The sequence below is a fragment of the Stomoxys calcitrans genome, chromosome 4, assembly GCF_963082655.1.
Source record: "Stomoxys calcitrans chromosome 4, idStoCalc2.1, whole genome shotgun sequence".
Lineage (NCBI taxonomy): Eukaryota > Metazoa > Arthropoda > Insecta > Diptera > Muscidae > Stomoxys > Stomoxys calcitrans.
The window spans coordinates 178,831,384-178,846,481 of record NC_081555.1 but is presented as its reverse complement, the minus strand read 5'-3'; the positions used below and the strand labels follow the sequence as shown (position 1 = coordinate 178,846,481).

At 40.1% G+C, this 15,098-nt stretch overlaps 3 protein-coding genes across 3 annotated transcripts; all 3 read right to left on the bottom strand.

Moving 5' to 3' along the window:
• Positions 1 to 3,160: 3,160 nt before the first annotated feature.
• On the bottom strand, positions 3,161 to 4,214 carry LOC131997093 (protein enabled-like). The gene is made up of 2 exons (XM_059367390.1): positions 4,151 to 4,214; positions 3,161 to 4,071 (listed from the first exon to the last, which is right to left on the bottom strand). The coding sequence occupies exons 1-2, from the start codon at positions 4,212 to 4,214 to the stop codon at positions 3,161 to 3,163; spliced, it is 975 nt and encodes a 324-aa protein (XP_059223373.1).
• Positions 4,215 to 10,705: 6,491 nt separating this feature from the next.
• LOC131997092 (merozoite surface protein CMZ-8-like) lies at positions 10,706 to 11,794 on the bottom strand. The gene is made up of 2 exons (XM_059367389.1): positions 11,731 to 11,794; positions 10,706 to 11,670 (listed from the first exon to the last, which is right to left on the bottom strand). The coding sequence occupies exons 1-2, from the start codon at positions 11,792 to 11,794 to the stop codon at positions 10,706 to 10,708; spliced, it is 1,029 nt and encodes a 342-aa protein (XP_059223372.1).
• A 1,050-nt stretch (positions 11,795 to 12,844) lies between these two features.
• Positions 12,845 to 13,944, bottom strand: LOC131997091 (peptidyl-prolyl cis-trans isomerase G-like). The gene is made up of 4 exons (XM_059367388.1): positions 13,881 to 13,944; positions 13,791 to 13,818; positions 13,521 to 13,695; positions 12,845 to 13,477 (listed from the first exon to the last, which is right to left on the bottom strand). The coding sequence occupies exons 1-4, from the start codon at positions 13,942 to 13,944 to the stop codon at positions 12,845 to 12,847; spliced, it is 900 nt and encodes a 299-aa protein (XP_059223371.1).
• Positions 13,945 to 15,098: the final 1,154 nt, after the last annotated feature.

Genomic DNA, 15,098 nt, shown 5'->3' with positions numbered 1-15,098 from the left:
GCGTTCAATCGCTATCGTGATTTTGACATACGGACGGACGGGCCGACATGGCTAGATCGACTCAGAACGTCGAGACGATCAGGAATATATGTACTTTATGGGGTCCTGGAGGAATATTTCAAGGTGTTACAAACGGAATGTTGGGTATAAAAATGTTGGTGTCGAGTCCATATAAATCAACCCGGCCATATATTGGGTTGCCCAAAAAGTAATTGCGGATTTTTTAAAAGAAAGTTAATGCATTTTTAATAAAACTTGGAATGAACTTTAATCAAATATACTTTGTTTACACTTTTTTTCTAAAGCAAGCTAAAAGTAACAGCTGATAACTGACAGAAGAAGGAATGCAATTACAGAGTCACAAGCTGTGAAAAAATTTGTCAACGCCGACTATATGAAAAATCCTCAATTACTTTTTGGGCAACCCAATATATAAATATATGGTTTGTTAGCTCTCATATAAATATTTTGATGTGTTACAAACGGAATGACGAAATTAGTATACCCCTATGCTATGGAGGAGGGTTTAAAAATGAAGCGTTCGTCACGTAGGGTGCGACACATAATGTTCACGGCTTTAGACAAGATACAAATTTTAAATTCTCGTTTGCCAATTTTTAAATTATAGAATAACATTTTTGAGATTTAATTTAGAAAATTCGTTTGAAGTTACCAAAATATACACTAACTTCAATTTGAGCTTGCGTTTCACACACATTAGTGACCTTTTTGTTTGTTAGTATATAGAAAAAAATGTTTTTATGCCCTCCTTCATAGAAAGGGGATATATTAACATCGTCATTTCGTTTGTAACACATCGAAATAATGGTCTAAAACCCCATAAAGTATATATAAAGGGTGATCTTTTGGCTATCATCTTTCTGACAATACTGCTGTAAACAGCTCACGCACCTTTCGTGTTTTGTTGCACTGTCAAACACCTTCAGTTTGGTTTATAATTTAACTATGAATCGTCTTACAAACGAACAACGCTTGTAAATTATTGAATTTAATTATCAAAATGCGTGCTCTGTTAAGCAGTTTCATTGCGCGCTTCTTCCATTTCCTTGACGAAGTTAATTTTTGGTTCAAAGGGTACATAAATAAGCAGAATGATCGATTTTGGAGTGCAGAACAGCCAGAAGCCTTGCAAGAGCTACCAATGCCCAAAATTCAAGAGCTTGACTGGCATGGCATGTGGTTTCAACAAAACGGTGCCACATGCCACACAGCACGCGTAACAATGGCTTATTGAGAGACGAGTTCGGTGAACATTTGATTTCACGTTCGGGATGCTATTTAACAGATAATGCTATTTAACACTATTTTAGACTATTTTTTGCGGGGCTATGTTAAAGCTCATGTCTATATAGACAGCCCGCTTCAATTGACCATTGGAAGACAACAATGAAACATTTATTCGTGAGATACCGGCCGAAATATTGGAAAGAGTATGCCAAAATTGGACTAAGCGGATGGATCATATGAGGCGCTGTCAGGGTCAACATTTGCATGCAATAATCTTCAAACATTAAATTGTATGGGCCTTACTATCGATTGAAATAAAGATTTCATGCATTTTTATACCCTCCAACATAAGATGGGGGTATACTAATTTCGTCATTCTGATTGTAACTACTCGAAATATTCGTCTGAGACCCCATAAAGTATATATATTCTTGATCGTCGAGAAATTTTATGTCGATCTAGCCATGTCCGTTCGTCTGTCCGTCCGTCTGTCTGTCGAAAGCACGCTAACTTCCGAAGGAGTAAAGCTAGCCGCTTGAAATTTTGCACAAATACTTCTTATTAGTGTAGGTCGGTTGGTATATATCGGTTCATGTTTTAATATAGCTGCCATAAACCGATCTTGGGTCTTGACTTCTTGAGCCTCTAGAGAGCGCAATTCTTATCCGATTGGGATGAAATTTTGACGACGTGTTTTGTTATGATATCCAACAATTGTGCCAAGTATGGTTTAAATCGCTCCATAACCTGATATAGCCGCCATATAAACCGATCTTAGGTCTTGACTTCTTGAGCCTCTAGAGTGCGCAATTCCTATCCGATTTGGCCGAAATTTCGCAAGACGTTTTTTATTGTTACTTTCAACAACTATGTCAAATAAAGTACAAGTCGGTTCATAACCAGATTTAGCTGCCATATAAACCGATCTTGGGTCTTGACTTCTTGAGCCTCTAGAGGGCGCAATTATTATCCGATTTGCCTGAAATTTTGTACGACGGATTCTCTTATGACCATTAACATACGTGTTTATTATGGTCTGAATCGGTCTATAGCCCGATACAGCTCCCATATAAATCGATCTCTCTATTTTACTTCTTGGGCCTCTAGAGAGCGCAATTCTTATTCGAATTGGCTGACATTTTACACAGGTCTCCAACATAAATATAATTTAATTGTGGTCCAAACCGGACCATATCTTAATATCGCTCTAATTGCAGAGCAAATCTTTTCTTATATCCTTTTTTTTTGCCTAAGAAGAGATGCCGGGAAAAGAAATCGACAAATGCGATCAATGGTGGAGATTCGACCCGGCCGAAGTTAGCACACTTTTACTTGTTTTTTTATACCAACACCATAGGATGGGGGTATTCTTATCGAGTCATTCCGATTATAACACCTCGAAATATTAGTCTAAGATCCCATAAATTGCATATATATTCTTGATCGTATCGACGTTCTGAGTAGATATAGCCATGTCCGTCCGTCCGTCTGTCGAAATCGCGATAGAGGTCGAACGCTTAAAACTAGCCACTTGAAATTTTGCACAGATACTTAATATTGATGTAGGTCATTGAGGATTGCAAATGGGTCATATCGGTTCAGATTTGGATATAGTTCCCATATAAAACGATCTCCCGATTTAACTTCTCGATCATCCTTGTTCGGTTTCTAGAAGCTTTAATTTTTGCTGGTTTGACAGAAGTTTGGTATGTAGAATAAAATTATGCCCTACAACCAAATTTATTTTGTATAAATTTTTAGCAGAATCCATAGTGGTGGGTTCCCAAGATTCGGGCCGGCCGAACTTAGCACGCTTTTACTTGTTTGTTTCTATTTTTTTGTTATGTTTTAAATTCAGTGTATATTTAGTGTCTACATTATTCTACATCTAGTGGTAAATATATCTTTTAAATTATAGGTTTCCTCCATTGTGAGGTCGACGTATTTGCCTTAAACGTTGACGTTTTGGAATAGTTTGCATGCTTCTTCCCATCTCATAAGGATATCTGGAATGGCTATGGACGTTGGTTATGCCAAGGCCGACATTGTTTCGACCTATGTTACTCGCAGGTCGAATGCGTCGTTTCCTTTGCTCTAATCGTCTTCTCCTCTCTTCTTGTCGGCGTTTATGTGCCATGGTCTGTTGGCGTTGTAGACGCTCTCGTCTTACTGCACGACGTTTCGCAGCTAATTCCTTTTGGGCGATTCGTCGTTTGCGATTGTACTCCCTTTGACGATGACGCATCTCTTGGGCACGACGTCTGCGTTGTAAGCGCCAATTGCTGAAGGAATTGACATTTCTGATGGGTGGGAAGTCATCGCAGTCTCCATTCAGATAGTTGCTATTGCGTCCTTGGCCCACATCAAAATAATTATCTTCGTCAAAGTCATCGTAATACTGTGATCTAAATCCCAAATCATATTGCAGGTGATGATCATTTTCGCCACCTAATTCAGTATAATCTATTCCTTGTAACCTAGCGGTAATCGGTGGAGGTGGCGGCGGTGGAGGAGTTGTTGGTGGCGGCGGTGGAGGTGGAGGTGGTGGAGGAGGAGGCGGCGGAGGAGGAGGTGGTGATGTAGGCGGCGATGGTGGTTGAATGGAAGGAGGTGGTGGTGGTGGAGGGGGTGGAGGCGGTGGTGGTGGAGGCGATGTTGTCGGCGCGGCAGTGGTAGTAGTTGTTGTTGTGAACTTGTTCATTTTATTAAAAAACAAACGGTTGTAACGTTCGTCGTCCCATCCATAACCCTGCCGCCCTATAGGTTGTATCGGTCTTTCATAGAGTCTATATTGGCGTCGAGCCCAATTGCGATCATTAGCAGCTAGAAAATAAATAAATTATCGTTATGTTCAAAACTCAACTTCATCATATCATTTGAAAATATTCGAGATAAAACTCACCTGCCAACTGCAGGACAACCACTGTACAAAGCAATAGGGCAAACCAAATTCGTTTGCTGTTCATATCTGATACTCTAGTATGGTTGTTAATAAAACAAAACCAATATTTGTTGGTTCGTTGCAGCCTACATACGACTGATGGTAGAACATTCTTCCATCAATCTATATATACAAGTTTATCCCTCACTAAAAAATATGTCATATTCCCGATATGTAATTTTCGTTTAACTGGCCCCTAGCATGTCAAAATTCTTCATTAGTCTGACTTCTCAGTCATTAATCAGCAAACGACAACCATAATCGTTCCCAAAGCAAGTGAATGCTAAAAGAGGTTTAACCCAGTCATCCCAAAGAAGTTTATGTTCTACGGGATTTGACGATGTAAACAAACTAAAAAAAAAATGTTAAAAAGAATCTTTAAAGAAGTCACGAAATGCAAATGCTGTTTTCTTAAAGAGTTTCCTATATGATGGATATTTGTATCTTTTATCTTCTTATTAAATTAATCAGTTTTGCATATTGTAAAGCTCAAGACATATTTTTATTAGGGACTGCTTTTAGTTTTTTTTTAATTTAAATAATTAATCGTTGTGGTCTATTTTCTAACTAGGGGTTAAATAACATGTATATAACATTACTTTAATATTAAACAAGTAAAAAGGCGTTAAGTTCGGCCGGGCCGAACTTTGGATACCCACCACTCGGGTATATATGTAAACCACCTTTCATCAAAATTCTGTGAAAATTTCATACCTTATACTCATATACCTCATACCGATCTGAACTATATACGACATGATGTCGAAAAGCCGAACATAAGTCACTGTGTCAAATTTCGAAAATCGTGAAATCGGATTATAAATGCGCCTTTTATGGGGCCAAGATTTTAAATCGAGATATCGGTCTACATGGCAGCTATATCCAAATCTGGACCGATTTCGGCCAAATTGGACAATAAATGCGTCTTTTATCGCCCCTAAACCTAAAACCTAGATATCGGTCTATATGGCAGCTATATCCAAATCTGGACCGATCTGTGCGATATTGCAAAAGTATGTCAAGGGGCTTAACTTAACTCACTGTTCCAAATAATAAATGAGCATTTTATGGGCCCAAAACCATAAATCAAGAAATCTGTCTATATGGCAGCTATATCTAAATCTGAACCCATCTGGACCAAATTGAAGAAATATGTCAAAGGGCCTAACACAACTCACTGTCCCAAATTTCAGCAAAATCGGATAATGAATGTGGCTTTTATGGGCCTTACACCATAAATCGGAGGATCGATCTATATGGCAGCTATATCCAAATCTGGACCGATTTGAGCCAAATTAACGAAGGATGTCGATGGGCCTTACATAATTCACTGTCACGAATTTCATCAAAATCGGATAATAAATGTGGCTTTTGCGGGCCTAAGACCCTTAACCGGAAGATCGGTCTATATGGCAGCTATATTCAAATCTGAACCGATCTGGGCCAATTTAACGAAGGAAGTCGAAGGGCCTAACACAACTCACTGCCCCAAATTTCAACAAAATCGGATAATAAATGTGGCTTTTATGGGCCTAAGACCCTAAATCGGCGGATCGGTCTATATGGGGGCTATATCAAGATATAGTCCGATATAGCCCATCTTCGAACTTAACCTGCTTATGGACAATAAAAGAATCTGTGCAAAATTTCAGCTCAATATCTCTATTTTTAAAGACTGTAGCGTGATTTCAACAGAAAGACGGACAGACGGACAGACATGTCTAGGTCTTCTTAGATTTTTACGCTGATCAAGAATATATATACTTTACAGGGTCGGAAATGGATATTTCGATGTGTTGCAAACGGAATGACAAAATTAATATACCTCCATCCTTCGGTGGTGGGTATAAAAATAATAAAAAAAAAAATTCCACGGTGGTTATTCCCACCTAATGCTGACAGCATTTTGTAAGAAACCATGTAAAAATTTCTCCCCAAAGAGGCGTCGCACTGCGGCATGCCGTTCGGACTCGGTTATAAAAAGGGGCCCCTTATCATTGAACTGAAACTGAATTGGTTAGTTTTTTGTATTTATTGTAGGTCGGCCGAAGGATTGCATCAAATATCAGCGTAATCTGCTGAAAAAGGCCTTTGAGGAACTCACGAAGCTCAAACGGTAAACATCTTTAACCAAATGATCCGATCTAGACGATGTTCGGCAATACATGTGTAGAAGGGTAGGTCAATTTTTAGCTATAGTGAAAATCGTCATTTACGACATTTTACAAGAATTTGTGCCCAAGAAACTATGGACCTAAAACCAAATCGAACCTTAGGATTTTTATATATTCCTTCAGGATGGGGGTATACTAATTTCGTCATTCTGTTTGTAATACCTCGAAATATGCGTCTGAGACCCCGTTAAGTATATATATTCTTGATCCGTCCGTCTGTCCGTCCGTCTGTCCGTCCGTCGGTCTGTCTGTCGAAAGCACGCTAACTTTCGAAGGAGTAAAGCTAAGCCAGCCGCTTGAAATTTCGCACAAATACTTTTTATTAGCGTAGGTCAGTTGGGACTCTAAATGGGCCAAAAAGGTCCATGTTTTGATATAGTTGCCATATAAACCGATCTTGGGTTTTGACTTCTTGAGCCTGTAGAGAGCGCAATTCTCGTCCAATTTGACTGAAATTTTGCACGTGGTGTTTTGGTATCACTTCCAACAACTGTGTTAAGTATGATTCAAATCGGTTCACAATCTGGTATAGTTGTCATATAAACCGATCTGGGATCTTGACTTCTTGAGCCAATAGATCGCGCAATTCTCATCCGATTTTGCTGAAATTTTGCATGAAGTGTATTGTTATGACTTTTAATAACTATGCTTAGTATGGCGCAAATCGGTACACAACCTGATATAGATGCCGTATAAACCAATCTGCGATCTTGACTTCTTGAGCCTCTAGAGGTCGCAATTCTCATCCGATTTGGCTGAAATTTTGTTAAGCGGCTTCTCTCATGACCTTCAACATACGGCTAAATATGGACTGAATCGATTAATAGCTTGTTTTTCATAAAATTGGAAGTTTGATCAGTTCTAGACCTTAAACCAAATTTAGTCGTTTAGACCTGGAAGTTTGATTTCCTTTATGATCAATGGTTACTTGGGCAAAAAATCTTTGGATTTTTAAATTTTCAGTTAGTGAGTGTTTTTGGCCCTTAAAAATTGAGCATGGTTCTTTTACAATGCGCTAATCCTAATTTCAGTGAACACGGCTAATATATGTGTCTTTTAAGTATTCGTCCAAGACCTATATTCGGGTCTATATGGGGGCTTCATCAAAATATAACCCATATTTGAATTTAACCTGCCTTAAGTAAAACAAGTAATAACAAAAAGACTTAAGTCGGGCAAAGTAGGACGGACTGTGGAGTCGGAGTCGAGCAATTTTGCCCGTCCCCACTCCGACCACTCGATTTCTCCTCCAAACAAAGTATTAAAAAAGTATTAACAACCAGTAAGGCGGAGCCGACTATATAATAATCTACACCACCGAGTATACGTAATACTTTTATTAGATAGCACTTATATCCAAATTTAGTCAGACTTTAATTTTGCATACCTTTTGAAATATCGAATAGAACCTTATACGATTTTCATACGATGGTACGAAAATTGTGGCATCTACAGCCTTAAAAATCGAAAGATATATATGGGGTTTTATCTAAATCGATTTTGATGAAATTTTACACACGTGTTGGGATGTCAATTAAACCATCTCATGACAAATTTTGAAGAGATCGGACCAAAATTGTGGCTTCTACAACCTTAAAAGGCCATATCGGATGAAAGATATATATGGGAGCTATATATAAATCTGATCCGATTATGATTAAATTTTGCACACATATTGGGACGTCACAAAAAGCACTTCTTGCCAAAGTTTGTAAAGATCGGACCAAAATTGTGCCTACAGCCTTAATAGATCGAATCGGACGAAAGTTATATATGGGAGCTATATCTAAATCTGAACCGATTAAGATGAAATTTTGCACACATATTGGGACGTCACAAAAAACACTTCGTGCCAAATTTGGGAGAGATCGCACCAAAATTGTGGCTCCTACTGTGGCATATTAGCTCTAATATCTTTTTAGGATGGGGATACTTCGCCCTGAATGTGGATATCGAATTCGTGCTACTGTAGCCTATGCCCCTTATGACGCTGAACGCCTGTGTTTGAATCCTGGCGGAACTTCCGACAAAATTTAAAGCAGTGGTTATCCCTCTTAGTGCTGGCGACATTTGTGAGGTACCATGCCATGCATGGTCATGCAAAAAATTCTCCCCAAAGAGGTGTCGCACTGAGGCACGCCGTTCGGACTCGGCTATAAAAAGGGTTTCTTATCGTTGATAAACTCAACTTGAATCGGAATGCACTCATTGATGTGTGGGAAGTTTGCTCCTGCTCAGTTTCCATGTAAATTTTTATTCTACTTCCAAATGCCTGTCTTTTGAGTCCCATATTACCGTATTGGTAAATATTTAGGGTTTAGGGGAAATTTCGGGGGTGGTCTTTGCCATTAGAGTAAATATAAGATTCGTGCTCTACTTTCTGAAACATTTCATGTGTGTCCCATAATGGCATGATCGGTGAATAAGTTGTGATTGACGGTCAATAAATTTCCACCCCAAATAGCTTTTATGTAATAGGGAGGTATTTTGGGGTGGGTTTTTATTTGCATGATTGGTCGAACGAACTCATTACCACTCTCCCAGATCTGGTATTTTTGAAATTAGGGTAATGCTGCTTTTTAGGGGAGACATTTCGACCTAAATATGGATATCAAATTCGTGTTCAACCCCAAATCCCTTTACTTTGAGCCCCAACGGTATGAACCGTTTGGTGGGTGTTTTGGAGCTGGGGCGGCCACCGGCACTTTGCCCTAAAAAAAGATATCAAATACGTTCTTTACTCCCAAATACCGTTAATTTGAGCTCCATATTGCTATAGTGGGAAATAAAGTTCAGTTTAAGGGGTGATTTAGGGCGTACCCCCTAATTGGATATCAAATTCGTTTTCTACTCTCAAATACCTTTCATTTAAGTCCCATTTTGCTATAATTGGTCAATTAACCTATTCGACGTATTTTTAGTAGGAAAAGCGCCAACTTGACCTGAACGCAAATTTTATTGTCATATTTTTAATCTACTCCCAAATATCTTTCATTTGAATCCAATATGGCCATGGCCGTCTGATATGCCCATTTTGAGGGTATTTGGGGGTGGGCGACCTGCCATTACATGGACCTAATTTTTTGACATATTTGTAATCTACTGCCGGATACTTTTCATCACTTTTGGATTCTACAGAACAAACCGAGTCTCATATAGTCATATGCCCATTTGGGGCTCTTTTGGAGTGTGGGGTGACCCCCTACACTCGATCTGATGTTGTATGCCAGATTCGTAATCTTCGTATTATTACATCGTCTAAAGTAAAAATAAATAAAAATGTATTACGTTTTGTAAGTAAGAACTAAAATTAGGGAAATTGCAAATCATAACAGAGGTAGGTACACATGAATTTTTTTAATTCGTATAAAATTGCATCCTGAAGGTAGTAAAATCAGTGACTCGATTTGTATGGCAGGTAAATCAGCTTAAAGACCGAATACTCCAAATTTCGAACAATTGTCTGATCCACAATAACAAACATCAAAACTATATATTTGTGCAAAACTTGGTTCGAAAGTTTGCTTTCGACAAGCTTGCGCCTAAGATCAATATATCGTTTGTTTTACAAAAGAAAGGTCAAATTTAATATTGGGTTGCCCAAAAAGTAATTGCGGATTTTTCATATAGTCGGCGTTGACAAATTTTTTCACTGCTTGTGACTCTGTAATTGCATTCAGTTCATTCTAAGTTTTATTAAAAATGCATTTACTTTCTTTTAAAAAATCCGCAATTATTTTGGGCAACCAATATATACCTCATCATAGGGTAGAGGTTTAAGACTAGAAATTGTTTCAGTAAGTAGATATAAGACTGGCATTATTATCTTATATCAGGTTTACGCTTATCGTAAAACAAAATTTGAGTCGAGATTTCGGAAAACTCTTGTTTCGCAACTAGTGAAAGCTAGTCTATTTATTTGAGGAGTTTTGCAGCAAATCTTCTTCGAGAGTGGTTTTGTAATATGAACGATTCCAATGCACTGGAATTGCAGTGAGTACCGGTTATTATCGGTGTTTACATCTGACATTTTCTTATTGAAATTACTAAATGTTGGAGTTAAATTTAATAAAACCGCGTACCACAATAAAAAACTGAATATAATGAAAATGCTGAAAAAAACAATGCTGCTGTCAATTCGAACTCCAAATTATTTCATACATAGTGTAAACGGGTTAAGGAGATTCGATCAAATCAAGCGGATTCGGATTCTAGTGTAAATGTAGTTTTAATGAAAGTGATCGCATATTTCAAAAAAGTTATGAGAGTTTGTATTTTCTAATAATTTTCTTTTTTGTTTTATTTTTCAACGGTTTCGGTTAGATTCTATGGTTTTCTACATCTAATTGCGACCCTTTCTTCTAAAACGGCGCAGGCGTCTTCTATTAGCAAGACGATGGAGTCTACGTTTCATTTGCTTCTTACGGCGTCGTCGTTGGAAATGTCTAAGGGATTGTCGTGAATTACGCATAACGGTACGACGTCGCAGTCCTCTCATTCTATGTCCGACAACATTTCGTCTTCTGTATTTCTTTAGACGCATGCGTTGTCTACTGGCGCGTGTACTCTGACCCAGCCGGCGTTTTTGGGCCCTAGTTTTTTTTCTGTTTCTACGGCTGCGCTTGAATGCGCGTCTTTTTGTGGAACGTTTCTTAAGGCCGGCACGACGACGGCGTTTTGCTCTGAGGCGACGTTTTGCTCTGAGGCGACGTTTGCTATCGGAGCTTAACGAACTGCCGCTGCCATCTCGTTTTGGATCCTTGCGATCATTCGAATTACCAGAGGAAACATTGCTCTGGCGTCCTTGTTCTACGGCCTCATCTTCATCGTCTTCGGCATTGTGTGGCTTTCGAATGTTATGCTGTCGGAAATTTTGACGAAGCCGAACCCTGTTTGGATATTCCTCATTGAAGTTGCGTACCTCGCTTTGGGAGTCCCCGAATGCACGATCTGTTTTACGCTCTGGTGGTGGTGGTGGAGGAGGAGGTGGCGGTGGAGGTGGTGGAGTTGTTGGAGGAGGTGGCGGCGGTGGAGGTGTTGGGGGCGGTGGTGGTGGCGGTGGTGGTGGTGGCGGAGGAGATGGCGGTGGTGTTACAACTGGTGGTGTAACAGGAGGTGGTGGTGGTGGCGGCGGAGAAACTACAGGCGATGTGGTTGGCGATTCAGTAGTTGTAGTTGTTGTCGTTGTAGTTTTTCCCAACAAATCCCAAAACTCTTGACCCCGGCCCTGAGGCAACACATATTCATGCCGCCCCACAGATTGTCGATGTCTGTCAAAGAGTCTGTATCGATTGCCCTCATTCGTGGCTGGAAAAAGGCAACTTGTACAGTAATGCCCAGATTAGATTGATTGAAAATATTTCTCACCTGCCGACTGCAGGACCAGTACTGCGCAAAGCAATAAAGCCGAGAACAGTCGTTTGCTGTCCATTTTTGGCCTTCCAAGATCCGATCGTACCCTACAGTATGGAGGCGACTGATGTTAGAACACTTCTATGACGAAACTATATATACGAGATCATAGCACATATCGAACTCCGCTGACCCAAAAATTGGTTTCCGCAAAATTGCTTGCGGCATGTCAAAGTTTAACAATAGTCAAACTATTCCATCATTAGTCAGTCAGCCAGCCGACAAAACTAATCGCTCATATAACAACCAACCAACCAATCCGATCTTAGCAAAAAATTATCTTTTTTTTTCGCAATTTGTCTTTGTGACGAAAAGAAAGGTGTTCGGTGAAAGAGGGAATGCAATGAAGACGTTCTGCAATCTTTGCAATTTTTCAAAGTCCAGAATTTTGTTTTGATTTTTCCTTTGTTCGCTTTGCTAAACGATAGAAGTAAATATGAGAAAGCTATTCCATACATAAATCATAATATCAGCAGCCTTAGGCTTTTGATGTTATACTGGAAATGAGTTATGTTCATTACTGGAACATGTCAGTGGCGTAAAAAATACAGTTTTTGCAAGGGGCTATGTTGGGATGGCATTTAAAATCAAAATAAATTGTAGGAGTCTAAGGTGCATAGCAAAGTTTGAGTTGTGGTTAGCTAGCCCCTTACAAATACTCGCCAATCAGTTGGAGTAGTCGAGAGATCAAATCCACAAAGCGAATCGGCACTCATTTATAAGTTATGTAGAACGAAATTGGGCCTTTGTTCCGCAATATAAACCGCTCTTGTGTCCTGATGGATAAAAGGGATCTAATGTTGCAGAACATTTTTGAATATTTTATTTTATGCTTTATCAGTCTACAAAAACGCCAATGCCTGATTTTGAATTTGACTGCCTGGATTGGGGTCATCCTTTGGGATGGATCACCTTAAATCCAGCCTATACTCAATCATCATTCATTGGCCCCTTTTGCTACCCATGAGAATAATTTAAGCTTTGTATATATTTTTTCATATTCTATGTGCTTTATTTTCGTCTAAATTTCGTCGGTAAGTATCATTAGTGCCTGTTTGCTTCGCTGCGACTAATTGCGCCTCCTTCGTCTAAAACGACGCAATCGTCTTTTGCTTCTCATGGTATTACGTCTGCGTTTCATTTTCCTAGCACGACGACGTCGGCGGGCGGCTTTGCGGGATTTTCGTGTACTGCGACGGTAGACACGACGGCGATTGCCATTCTTTCGATATCCCCCAACGGTGCGTCGTCGGTATCTCCTTTGGCGCAAGCGTGATCTACTGGCTCGTGAGTTCTTACTTACTCGGCGTTTATGACCCTTAGTTTTTTGCCTGTATTTGCGGAGACGTTTAAGTGCTCGTCGTTTTGCGGCGCGTTTCTTGTAGCCTGAACGGCGGCGACGTTTGTTTGCCAGACGACGACGACGTTTCTCTTTGAGGCGACGACGACGACTTAATGTTGATTTAGGACCTGCTCGAGCGGCTATCTCGTCTTCGTAATCTGTTTCCAGATCGTTATTGCTACGACCCACATGGGATTCGCGGTCATCATCCAGGTCCGTGTCTTCATCATCTTCATGGAATCTGTGTAAAAGATCACTACGCAAAACATCATTTTCTTCACTATCGTCGCCAAATGCCAGGGGGTCGTCTTCATCGTATCTCCGACCTTCACCTTCTGGTGGTGGTGGTGGTGGAGGAGGAGGTGGTGGGGGTGGAGTTGTTGGTGGTGGTGGAGGAGGTGGTGGTGGCGGCGGAGGTGGTGGTGGTGGTGTTGGTGGCGGTGGTGGAGGAGGTGGTGGTGGTGGAGGTGGCGGAGGTGGTGGTGGCGGTGGTGGAGGCGGCGGTGGAGGAGGCGGTGGTGGTGGAGGAGGTGGTGGTGGTGGTGGCGCCAATGTGGTGGTCGTTGTTGTTCCTTTGCCTATTTTGGTCAAAAATTCTTGATTGAAGCGACCTTGGACGAAATCATTCTCCTGTCGTCTTACAGCTCTCGACTGTTGGCCCAGGATTCCAAACCTTATACGATGATGACCCTCATTGGCAGCTGAAAATTGGACAAACCAAAAACTTTGCAACTTGCTACTTGCAAATTCTCGTAGCTCTTACCTGCAGAATGGAGGACAACGACTGCGCAGAGCAATAGAGCAAACAACAGTCGTTTGCCGTCCATAGTGAAGTTTTCCGAGATTTTCCCTAAGACAGAACAATGCTTCTATCGTTCCACTTCGAACTGTTCATTACAGTCTGGAAACGACTGATGCTAGAACACTTCTTTCGCCAATCTATATATACACATGTTTCCATCGACGAAATCTGCCGTATTCAGGCCTGCCGAACCCATAATTAATTTTCCGCAAATAGGCCTGTCAAAAAGAAAGCCTATACAATAGGCCATCTTTTCAATCATTAATCAGCCAACGGAATTCTTCATCGCCCCAGTAACAAGTGGTGATTACAACTGTTACATTGCCATTTCACCGAAGATGATCCATCTGCCTTGAGCTTTGCGAAAGCCATTCGCTGAAAGAAGCCACAAATTGAAGACATTCTGCCTGCTATCCATCGCATTTACAAACATTTACAAACCGCTAAAGAAAGCGTTTCTCTTTCGCTTTTCTTTTTACCAAGTTCCATGAATTAATTATACAAAAACCAGCCTGGGGGCATTGTAGCGGTAAATATGAGTTACATTCGTTGTAAATATGACGATTTATTAAAATCTAGCTAGAATTGATCATTTCTAATCTACGAACATTAGGCAGTGCCGTGCCTAATGTCAAAAATCAATATTTAAATATGTCCAACTCAATGTTAGTCCATCAGTCAAACGGCTGGAATTATTCTGTAATGTGCGTACTTTTCAAACTTCGCATGCTCTTGCATCCAACAAAGAAGAAAGGTAGAAGTAACTTCAGAAAAGTGATTGAAAATTAAGTGCCAACTTTTCTACAGGAATTCGAGTGAATGCTAGAGCCTGAAACAAAAGGAATCAGTGTGGGATCATTTAAAACTTTTGAATGGACGTCTCTGTACTGCGTCGAAGTTTAAGATCTTTCAAAGCAAACATGGACACATTCACTTCATTCCAACCAAAATATTCAACATCAGGAATCGTGTCCTACATCTAGCACAGGTAATGCAGTGCGTATGTACATATATAGAAATTCTCTTAATACTTGTGATAATAAGAGGCAAAGGGTGCTTTTATTACAAAGCTAGCATGTCCGCCTATGACGTCGAACGCCTGAGCGTTTGAATCCTGACGAGAAAATCTGAAAACAAATTTCTGCGACGATTATTCCCTCCTAATGCTGGCGACATTTG

Bases quoted from the DNA above. Each gene is read 5' to 3' on its own strand.
- LOC131997093 (XM_059367390.1), bottom strand. From the start codon at position 4,214: ATGAACAGCAAACGAATTTGGTTTGCCCTATTGCTTTGTACAGTGGTT. The intron at 4,072-4,150 runs GTGAGTTTTATC...TTTATTTTCTAG, and splicing joins GGTTGTCCTGCAGTTGGCAG to CTGCTAATGATCGCAATTGG.
- LOC131997092 (XM_059367389.1), bottom strand. From the start codon at position 11,794: ATGGACAGCAAACGACTGTTCTCGGCTTTATTGCTTTGCGCAGTACTG. The intron at 11,671-11,730 runs GTGAGAAATATT...GCCTTTTTCCAG, and splicing joins ACTGGTCCTGCAGTCGGCAG to CCACGAATGAGGGCAATCGA.
- LOC131997091 (XM_059367388.1), bottom strand. From the start codon at position 13,944: ATGGACGGCAAACGACTGTTGTTTGCTCTATTGCTCTGCGCAGTCGTT. The intron at 13,696-13,790 runs GTTTGGAATCCT...TGACCAAAATAG, and splicing joins GAGGGTCATCATCGTATAAG to GCAAAGGAACAACAACGACC. The intron at 13,478-13,520 runs ACCACCTCCTCC...CCCCCACCACCT, and splicing joins CCACCACCTCCGCCGCCACC to CCTCCTCCACCACCACCACC.